This window comes from Oncorhynchus masou, chromosome 29 (assembly GCF_036934945.1).
Source record: "Oncorhynchus masou masou isolate Uvic2021 chromosome 29, UVic_Omas_1.1, whole genome shotgun sequence".
Taxonomy (NCBI): domain Eukaryota; kingdom Metazoa; phylum Chordata; class Actinopteri; order Salmoniformes; family Salmonidae; genus Oncorhynchus; species Oncorhynchus masou.
Window position 1 is genome coordinate 99,425,954 of NC_088240.1, and position 11,885 is coordinate 99,437,838.

General features: G+C 43.8%; 1 protein-coding gene across 1 annotated transcript; it reads left to right on the forward strand.

The window, feature by feature from the left end:
* Positions 1-3,899: 3,899 nt before the first annotated feature.
* On the forward strand, positions 3,900-5,208 carry LOC135521062 (adrenocorticotropic hormone receptor-like). Its single transcript, XM_064946987.1, has one exon. The coding sequence runs from the start codon at positions 4,134-4,136 to the stop codon at positions 5,049-5,051; it is 918 nt and encodes a 305-aa protein (XP_064803059.1). The 5' UTR covers positions 3,900-4,133; the 3' UTR covers positions 5,052-5,208.
* The last annotated feature ends 6,677 nt before the right edge of the window (positions 5,209-11,885 follow it).

Sequence of the window (11,885 nt, forward strand, 5' to 3'; positions counted from 1 at the left end):
TTTGTGCAATATACGACTGATTGTTGTCCTATGGACAGAGTCTCCCACCTCAGCTGTAGATCTCTGCAGTTCATCCAGAGTGATCATGAGCCTCTTGGCTGCATCTCTGATCAGTCTTCTCCTTGTATGAACTGAAAGTTTAGCGGGACGGCCAGGTCTTGGTAGATTTGCAGTGGTCTGATACTCCTTCCATTTCAATATTATCGCTTGCACAGTGCTCCTTGGGATTTTTAAAGCTTGGGAAATCTTTTTGTATCCAAATCCGGCTTTAAACTTCTTCACAACAGTATCTCGGACCTGCCTCGTGTGTTCCTTGTTCTTCATGATGCTCTCTGCGCTTTTAACGGACCTCTGAGACTATCACAGTGCAGGTGCATTTATACGGAGACTTGATTACACACAGGTGGATTGTATTTATCATCATTAGTCATTTAGGTCAACATTGGATCATTCAGAGATCCTCACTGAACTTCTGGAGAGAGTTTGCTGCACTGAAAGTAAAGGGGCTGTATAATTTTGCACACCCAATTTTTCAGTTTTTGATTTGTTAAAAAATTTGAAATATCCAATAAATGTCGTTCCACTTCATGATTGTGTCCCACTTGTTGATTCTTCACAAAAAATACAGTTTTATATCTTTATGTTTGAAGCCTGAAATGTGGCAAAAGGTCGCAAAGTTCAAGATGGCCGAATACTTTCGGGCACTGTAACTACTGCAGTCGGCATTTGAGGTATCTGTTAATTTATTTCACGTTTATTTAACCTTTAATAACTAGGCAAGTCAGTTAAGGCCTTAGGCCTACTGTACATATCACGATGTCAAGGCCTATATATCACGATGTCAAGGCAAACAACACAATTATCACAACACAGGTTGTAAAATGACACATAACAAACACACACACACTAACACACTCATCATGTGTTCAATTAAATTTGATGTAATTTCTTTAATGTTTTTGTTTTCTTTCCACAGGTGGGTGTCTTCTCCAGAATCATCTCCTCTCCAGAATCATCTCCTCTCCAGAATCATCTCTTCTCCAGAATCATCTCTTCTCCAGAATCATCTCCTCTCCAGAATCATCTCCTCTCCAGAATCATCTCCTCTCCAGAATCATCTCCTCTCCAGAATCCTCTCCTCTCCAGAATCCTCTCCTCTCCAGAATCATCTCCTCTCCAGAATCATCTCCTCTCCAGAATCATCTCCTCTCCAGAATCATCTCCTCTCCAGAATCATCTCTTCTCCAGAATCATCTCCTCTCCAGAATCATCTCCTCTCCAGAATCATCTCTTCTCCAGAATCACCTCCTCTCCAGAATCATCTCCTCTCCAGAATCACCTCCTCTCCAGAATCATCTCCTCTCCAGAATCATCTCCTCTCCAGAATCATCTCCTCTCCAGAATCATCTCCTCTCCAGAATCATCTCCTCTCCAGAATCATCTCCTCTCCAGAATCATCTCCTCTCCAGAATCATCTCTTCTCCAGAATCATCTCTTCTCCAGAATCATCTCCTCTCCAGAATCATCTCCTCTCCAGAATCATCTCCTCTCCAGAATCATCTCCTCTCCAGAATCATCTCTTCTCCAGAATCATCTCTTCTCCAGAATCACCTCCTCTCCAGAATCATCTCCTCTCCAGAATCACCTCCTCTCCAGAATCATCTCTTCTCCAGAATCATCTCCTCTCCAGAATCATCTCTTCTCCAGAATCATCTCCTCTCCAGAATCATCTCCTCTCCAGAATCATCTCCTCTCCAAAGTACCTGGTCTACTAACATGATCCATCACAATTACCACCCATCAGGTCCATGCAGAGAGCCATCACACTGCTGAGGAGACAGTACAACCAACTGTCTGAACCAAACCTCACTTGACAACTGTCTGAACCAAAGATTAAACATTTCAGCTAACTGTCTGAACCAAAGCTGAAACATTTCAGCTAACTGTCTGAACCAAAGATTAAACATTTCAGCTAACTGTCTGAACCAAAGCTGAAACATTTCAGCTAACTGTCTGAACCAAAGATTAAACATTTCAGCTAACTGTCTGAACCAAAGCTGAAACATTTCAGCTAACTGTCTGAACCAAAGCTGAAACATTTCAGCTAACTGTCTGAACCAAAGCTCTGACAGTCCCGCTCTGCCTCTGTTCTGATCTATTCTGAAACACCCTGTTCTGATCTGATCTGGACGTTACTCTGAAAAACCCTGTTCTGTTCTGATCTGATCTGGACGTTACTCTGAAACACCCTGTTCTGATCTGGACGTTACTCTGAAACACCCTGTTCTGATCTGGACATTACTCTGAAACACCCTGTTCTGTTCTGATCTATTGTGGACGTTACTCTGAAACACCCTGTTCTGTTCTGATCTCGACGTTATTCTGAAACACCCTGTTCTGTTCTGGACGTTACTCTGAAACACCCTGTTCTGATCTGGACGTTACTCTGAAACACCCTGTTCTGTCCTGATCTGGACGTTACTCTGAAACACCCTGTTCTGTTCTTGACGTTACTCTGAAACCCCCCTTCTGTTCTGATCTGTTCTTGACGTTACTCTGAAACACCCTGTTCTGATCTGGGCGTTACTCTGAAACACCCTGTTCTGTTCTTGACGTTACTCTGAAACCCCCCTTCTGTTCTGATCTGTTCTTGACGTTACTCTGAAACACCCTGATCTGATCTGGGCGTTACTCTGAAACACCCTGATCTGTTCTTGACGTTACTCTGAAACACCCCATTCTGATCTGGACGTTACTCTGAAACACCCTGTTCTGATCTGATCTGTTCTTGACGTTACTCTGAAACACCCTGTTCTGTTCTGATCTGGACGTTACTCTGAAACACCCTGTTCTGATCTGGACGTTACTCTGAAACACCCTGTTCTGTTCTGGACATTACTCTGAAACATCCTGTTCTGATCTGGACGTTACTCTGAAACACCCTGTTCCGATCTGATCTGTACGTTACTCTGAAACACCCTGTTCTGATCTGGACGTTACTCTGAAACACCCTGTTCTGTTCTGATCTGGATGTTACTCTGAAACACCCTGTTCTGTTCTGGACATTACTCTGAAACATCCTGTTCTGATCTGCACGTTACTCTGAAACACCCTGTTCCGATCTGATCTGTACGTTACTCTGAAACACCCTGTTCTGATCTGATCTGGACGTTATTCTAAAACACCCTGTTCTGATCTATTCTGAAATACCCTGTTCTGATCTATTCTGAAATACCTTGTTCTGATCTATTCTGAAACACCCTGTTCTGATCTATTCTGAAACACCCTGTTCTGATCTGATCTGAAACACCCTGTTCTGATCTATTCTGAAACACCCTGTTCTGATCTATTCTGAAACACCCTGTTCTGATCTATTCTGAAATACTCTGTTCTGTTCTGATCTGGATGTTATTCTAAAACACCGTGTTCTGATCTATTCTGAAACACCCTGTTCTGATCTGATCTGGATGTTACTCTGAAACACCCTGTTCCAATCTGATCTGTACGTTACTCTGAAACACCCTGTTCTGATCTGATCTGGACGTTATTCTAAAACACCCTGTTCTGATCTATTCTGAAATACCCTGTTCTGATCTATTCTGAAATACCTTGTTCTGATCTATTCTGAAACACCCTGTTCTGATCTATTCTGAAACACCCTGTTCTGATCTATTCTGAAACACCCTGTTCTGATCTGATCTGAAACACCCTGTTCTGATCTATTCTGAAACACCCTGTTCTGATCTATTCTGAAATACTCTGTTCTGTTCTGATCTGGATGTTATTCTAAAACACCGTGTTCTGATCTATTCTGAAACACCCTGTTCTGATCTGATCTGGACGTTACTCTGAAACACCCTGTTCTGTTCTGATCTGGACGTTACTCTGAAACACCCCGTTCTGTTCTGATCTGGATGTTATTCTAAAACACCCTGTTCTGATCTATTCTGAAACACCCTGTTCTGATCTATTCTAAAACACCCTGTTCTGATCTACTCTGAAACACCCTGTTCTGATCTGATCTGAAACACCCTGTTCTGATCTACTCTGAAACACCCTGTTCTGATCTGATCTGAAACACCCTGTTCTGATCTACTGTGGGCGTTGCTCTGACACTGTCTGTGGTCTCCATAATGAATGATGTCTCTGCTCTCTCCTCCAACCACACAGACTGTCAGGTGGTGAAGGTCCCCCACCTGGTGTTCTTAGTGTTGGGTATGGTGTCTCTCAGTGAGAACCTGTTGGTGGTGGTGGCCGTGGTGCGCAACAAGAACCTCCACTCCCCGATGTACATGTTTATCTGTAGCCTGGCCACGTTCAACACCATCTCCTCCCTCTCCAAGACCTGGGAAACCCTGATGATGGAGTTCAGCGATGTCGGACAACTGGACTCCCGAGGGGACTCCGTCCGGAGGGTCGATGACCTCATAGACGCACTGCTCTGCATGTCTTTTATCGGCTGCATCTGCAGCTTCCTGGCCATCGCTGTGGACCGCTACGTCACCATCTTCCACGCACTGCGCTACCACAACATCATGACCACGAGGCGAGCCGCCGCCGCCCTGGCGGGGATCTGGGCGCTATGCGGCGTCGCCGGGGCGGTCATGGTGGCGTTCTGTGACGCCACGGTCATCAAGATCTTTTTCATCGTGCTCTTCCTCATCTCGCTGCTCCTCATCCTCTTCCTCTACGTCCACATGTTCCTGCTGGCTCGGTCTCACGCCAGGAAGATTGCAGCGCTGCCCGGGAGTGCCATGCCGCGCCGCAGCCTCCGGGGGGCGCTCACGCTCACCATGCTATTCGGGGTGTTTGTGGTGTGCTGGGCGCCTTTCTTCCTCCACCTCCTCCTCCTCATGGTGTGTGTAGAGAACCCCTACTGTGAGTGCTACCGCTCTCTGTTCCAGCTGAATTTGGTTCTGCTGATGAGTCACGCCGTGGTCGACCCGGCCATCTACGCCTTCCGCAGCGCAGAGCTACGAAACACCTTCAGGAAGATGCTGCTCTGCTCTGACTCACCACTCTGCTACAAGGTCAAAGCTCTGTTCCACTGAAGGGCTTTGGCTGCACCCTATTCCCTAGATAATGCACAACTTTCCACCAGCGTTTTTGACCCCGTGGGCCTTGGTTAGAGGTAGGGCACTATATGGGGGGGTAGGGCACTATATGGGGAATAGGGCCTTGGTTAAAGGTAGGGCACTATATGGGGGGTAGGACACTATATGGGGAATAGGGCCTTGGTTAGAGGTAGGGCACTATATGGGGGGTAGGGCACTATATGGGGAATAGGGCCTTGGCTAAAGGTAGGGCACTATATGGGGAATAGGGCCTTGATTAAAGGTATGGCACTATATGGGGGGTAGGGCCTTGGTTAAAGGTATGGCACTATATGGGGAATAGGGCCTTGGCTAAAGGTATATACACATATATATGTATAACTATATACTGAATAGATAACTACTGTATATTATACTATATGTATATCTATATACAGAATAGATAACTACTGTATATTATATTATATGTAATAACTATATACATAATAGATAACTACTGTATATTATACAGGATGTATAACTATATACAGAATAGATAACTACTGTATATTATACTATATGTATAACTATATACAAAATAGATAACTACTGTATATTATACTATATGTATAACTATATACAGAATAGATAACTACTGTATATTATACTATATGTATAACTATATACAGAATAGATAACTACTGTATATTATACTATATGTATAACTATATACATAATAGATAACTACTGTATATTATACTATATGTATAACTATATACAGAATAGATAACTACTGTATATTATACTATATGTATAACTATATACAGAATAGATAACTACTGTATATTATACTATATGTATAACTATATACAGAATAGATAACTACTGTATATTATACTATATGTATAACTATATACAGAATAGATAACTACTGTATATTGTTACGTTACAGCCTTATTCTAAAATGTATTAAATTAAATTTTTTCCTCATCAATCTACACACAATACCCCATAATGACATCACAATACCCCATAATGACATCACAATACCCCATAATGACATCACAATACCCCATAATGACATCACAATACCCCTTAATGACATCACAATAATCCTTAATGACAAAGCAAAACAGGTTTTTTGAAATGTTTGCACATTAGTAACAAATAAAAAAAGAATTACCTTATTTCAGTAAGTATTCAGACCCTTTGCTATGAGACTTGAACTTGAGCTCAGGTGCATTTGGAAAGCCACACACCTGTCTATATAAGGTCCCATAGTTGATAGTGAGGGAGGTGACCAAGAACCCAATGTCCAGAAGGACAACCATCTCTGCAGCACTCCACCAATCAGGCCTTTATTGTCGAGTGGCCAGACGGAGGTACATGACAGCCCAGTTTACCAAAAGGCACCTAAAAGACTGTCTGGCTGAATAACCGATTGGCAAACCTACTGCAAATTGAGAAATCATGTGACTGAACGGAACGAAAGGAAGAAGAAACTATACTAAAAAACAAAGCTAAATGATTTAAATGAACAAAGCTAAAAGAATGATAGTAAAAAGCTTTGGAACACTTTAAATGAAATTTTGGGCAAAAAGGCGAATTCACCTCATTGAATTAGATGGCTCATTCATCACAAAATCCACTGATATTGCCAACAACTTGAATGATTTTTTAATTGGCAAGATTAGCAAATTTAGTCATGACCTTCGGTCAAAAGCCGAACCTCCACATTCAAGTAAAATTGACCAAAATATGAAAGACGAGCATTGTAATTTTGAAATCCGTAAAGTGAGTATGGAAGAGGTGAAAAACTTATTGACAAGCCACCGGGGTCTGACAACTTGGATGGAAATGACTGAGGATAATAGCAGATGATATTGCCACTCCTATTTGCCATATCTTCAATCTAAGCCGACTAGAGAGTCTGTGCCCTCAGGCCTGGAGGGAAGCTAAAGTCATTCTGCTTTCCATAGCAAACCACCCTTTACTGGCTCAAATAGCCGACCAATCCGCCTGTTATCAACCCTTAGTAAACTTTTGGGAAAATGTGTGTTTGACCAGATACAATGCTATTTTACAGTAAATAAATGAAAAACAGATTTACAGCATGCTTATAGGGAAGGACATTCAACAAGCACGCCACTTACACAAATGACTGATGATTGGCTGAGAGAACGCCACTTACACAAATGACTGATGATTGGCTGAGAGAACGCCACTTACACAAATGACTGATGATTGGCTGAGAGAACGCCGCTTACACAAATGACTGATGATTGGCTGAGAGAACGCCACTTACACAAATGACTGATGATTGGCTGAGAGAACGCCGCTTACACAAATGACTGATGATTGGCTGAGAGAACGCCACTTACACAAATGACTGATGATTGGCTGAGAGAACGCCACTTACACAAATGACTGATGATCGGCTGAGAGAACGCCACTTACACAAATGACTGATGATTGGCTGAGAGAACGCCACTTACACAAATGACTGATGATTGGCTGAGAGAACGCCACTTACACAAATGACTGATGATTGGCTGAGAGAACGCCACTTACACAAATGACTGATGATTGGCTGAGAGAACGCCACTTACACAAATGACTGATGATTGGCTGAGAGAACGCCACTTACACAAATGACTGGTGATTGGCTGAGAGAACGCCACTTACACAAATGACTGATGATTGGCTGAGAGAACGCCACTTACACAAATGACTGATGATTGGCTGAGAGAACGCCACTTACACAAATGACTGATGATTGGCTGAGAGAAAGTGAAGATAAAAGATTATGGGAGCTGTTTTGTTAGACTTCAGTGTGGCTTTTGACATTATCGATTATAGTCTAACTTTACTCTCCCCGCTATATTGTGGATTGTATTTTATTTAATGTTTTATTTCACCTTTATTTAACCAGATAGGCCAGTTCAGAACAAGTTCTCATTTACAACTGCGACCTGGCCAAGATAAAGCAAAGCAGTGTGACAACAACAACACAGAGTTACACATAAACAAATGTACAGTCAAATAACACAATAGAGAAATATATCTACAGTGGAAATGAGGTAAGATAAGGGAGGTAGAGGCAATAAACAGGCCATTGTGCCGAAGTAATTAGTTAACACAGTGTCCAAAGAAGGGCCAGAGGTATACAGAATGGTGTTGTCTGTGTAGAGGTGGATCAGAGAATCACCAGCAGCAGGAGCGACATCCTTGATATATACAGAGAAGAGAGTCGGTCCGAGAATTAAACCCTGTGGCACCCCCATAGAGACTGCCAGAGGTCCGGACAACAGGCCCTCCGATTTGACGCACTGAACTCTATCAGAGTAGGAGTTGGTGAACCAGGCTGTTGAGTCTGTCGATAATAATTTGGTGATTGACAGAGTCGAAAGCCTTGGCCAGGTCGATGAATATGGCTGCAGAGTACTGTCTCTTATCGATGGCGGTTATGATATCGTTTAGGACCTTGAGCGTGGCAGAGGTACACCCATGACCAGCTCTGAAACCAGATTGCATAGCGGAGAAGGAATGGTGGGATTCGAAATGGTCGGTAATCTGTTTGTTAACTTGGCTTTCGAAGACCTTAGAAAGGCAAGGTAGGATAGATATAGGTCTGTAGCAGTTTGGGTCTAGAGTGTCAACCCTGTTGATGGACAGGCCAGAAATGTTTTAACAATGTCATTTTTTGGGGTGAAGCTTGCATTCAATTGCCCGTCCCTGTTGCACACAACGAGCCTCCATTCCCCCTGTCACAAGGGGATTCATGATTGATTTATGATGAAATCTTCAACCCTGAAAACTGTCTTATTATTAATTGAAGAACGTGCTCTTTATCACAGAATGTTAGGTGAAATACTTTTATATATTTTTTACCAAGTTACACTCGTTAAAAGAGCAACCCATCTATATAAATGTGGATCACTTATGATCATTCTGTTGCCACTGGCTATATCCCTTAATGCCTGCTGGTTGTGCTTCGCCCCCTCAGCCCTGCCCCGGCCCACTGTCGTCAGAGGGAACCATGAGTAGCAAACCTGGAAAGTTGGATTGGTGATTTATTAAGGACTTGTGGTTGGACGTGGTGAAGTTGGTGTGTGGTTCTGCAACAGGGCAGAAATGATCAGCAGGTTGCAGAACATACAAGGTGAAGGAGATGAGGATACATCTATTAAACCAATAGATGGAAAATAAGGAAAATAAGGAAATCTCAATGTAATGATTAACTCAAATATACATGACAAATAAGAAACAAACATACTCTTAACTTGGAAGCACACAAAAAAGACTTACAAAACTATCCCTACACCACTGAGTATAATAGGGTAAATCTGTAACTATAGCTACACATCTTCCTTTAGACTTCTCCTTTGTCTAATGGCTGGAAGGTCTCATCATAAATAGTATTTAGTTAGGCCTGTCTCTCTGCTGGACATAATACATTCCTATGGGAATTTCACCCGGCACAGCCAGAAGAGGACTGGCCACCCCTCATAGCCTGGTTCCTCTCTACCCGGCACAGCCAGAAGAGGACTGGCCACCCCTCATAGCCTGGTTCCTCTCTACCCGGCACAGCCAGAAGAGGACTGGCCACCCCTCATAGCCTGGTTCCTCTCTACCCGGCACAGCCAGAAGAGGACTGGCCACCCGCCTGGTTCCTCTCTACCCGGCACAGCCAGAAGAGGACTGGCCACCCCTCATAGCCTGGTTCCTCTCTAGCCGGCACAGCCAGAAGAGGACTGGCCACCCCTCATAGCCTGGTTCCTCTCTACCCGGCACAGCCAGAAGAGGACTGGCCACCCCTCATAGCCTGGTTCCTCTCTACCCGGCACAGCCAGAAGAGGACTGGCCACCCCTCATAGCCTGGTTCCTCTCTACCCGGCACAGCCAGAAGAGGACTGGCCACCCCTCATAGCCTGGTTCCTCTCTAGCCGGCACAGCCAGAAGAGGACTGGCCACCCCTCATAGCCTGGTTCCTCTCTACCCGGCACAGCCAGAAGAGGACTGGCCACCCCTCATAGCCTGGTTCCTCTCTACCCGGCACAGCCAGAAGAGGACTGGCCACCCCTCATAGCCTGGTTCCTCTCTAGCCGGCACAGCCAGAAGAGGACTGGCCACCCCTCATAGCCTGGTTCCTCTCTACCCGGCACAGCCAGAAGAGGACTGGCCACCCCTCATAGCCTGGTTCCTCTCTACCCGGCACAGCCAGAAGAGGACTGGTCACCCCTCATAGCCTGGTTCCTCTCTACCCGGCACAGCCAGAAGAGGACTGGCCACCCCTCATAGCCTGGTTCCTCTCTAGCCGGCACAGCCAGAAGAGGACTGGCCACCCCTCATAGCCTGGTTCCTCTCTACCCGGCACAGCCAGAAGAGGACTGGCCACCCCTCATAGCCTGGTTCCTCTCTACCCGGCACAGCCAGAAGAGGACTGGCCACCCCTCATAGCCTGGTTCCTCTCTAGCCGGCACAGCCAGAAGAGGACTGGCCACCCCTCATAGCCTGGTTCCTCTCTACCCGGCACAGCCAGAAGAGGACTGGCCACCCCTCATAGCCTGGTTCTTCTCTAGGTTTATAATCTCCACCCCTCATAGCCTGGTTCCTCTCTAGGTTTATAATCTCCACCCGGCACAGCCAGAAGAGGACTGGCCACCCTACATAACCTTGTTCCTCTCTGGGTTTCTTCCTAGGTTTTGGCCTTCCTAGGGAGTTTTTCCTATCCACCGTGCTTCTACACCTGCATTGCTTGCTGTTTGGGGTTTTAGGCTGGGTTTCTGTACAGCACTTTGAGATATCAACTAATGTAAGAAGGGCTTTATAAATACATTTGATTTGCACTAAAGTGATGTGTACAGGGCAGGTTTCCTGTAATTTGTCTTAAAATTTACACAAATTATATGCAATGATATAATTATATATATTATAATTATATATCATTGCAATCAGTAAACTTCAGGGAACACCAGTATATATATTACTTTTAAGATTGTTTACATGTAAACTATTGGAACTAGCCACGAAAACATTTACAAAAAGCAGTAATTTTCGCTTTCACCATTTTCTACTAAACGTTTAAAGGATGTGTAAATATGGCATTTTGGGGCTAGTTTTTTACTAGACCCCCTCAAACATTTTAAGTCATCATTGGGCTGTATGCACCAGTTATGTGTGGAGATATGGATCTCGTCCAATATGACCCCCTGCAGCTGAATGGCCGCCATATTGGAAATGGCCACCAGGGGGTAATGGACGAAATCTGTGATGGCACTATAACCAAAAAAAGACTCCTTTGACATTTTTATTTTATTTTACCTTTTTTTAACCAGGTAGGCAAGTTGAGAACAAGTTTTCATTTACAATTGCGACCTGGCCAAGATAAAGCAAAGCAGTTCGACACATACAATGACACAGAGTTACACATGGAATAAACAAACATACAGTCAATAATACAGTATAAACAAGTCTATATACGATGTGAGCAAATTAGGTGAGATAAGGGAGGTAAAGGCAAAAAAAGGCCATGGTGGCAAAGTAAATACAACATAGCAAGTAAAACACTGGAATGGTAGATTTGCAATGGAAGAATGTGCAAAGTAGAAATAAAAATAATGGGGTGCACAAACAAAGTGAATTTGTTTGTGGGTAAAATGAAGAGAGACGATTCAAGTTAATGTCAAGTTAATTAAGCTTTTGCTATACCATCAAGTTGTTAAACGTTCTGCAGCACAGAAACGAGGAACAGAGAAACATCACATTGAATATAAGAGAGGGTGTGCAGTTAGTTCCATAAAGACGGACTTAAGGTGTTATTACAGGCTAAGTGCAGTGAATATGTGATGA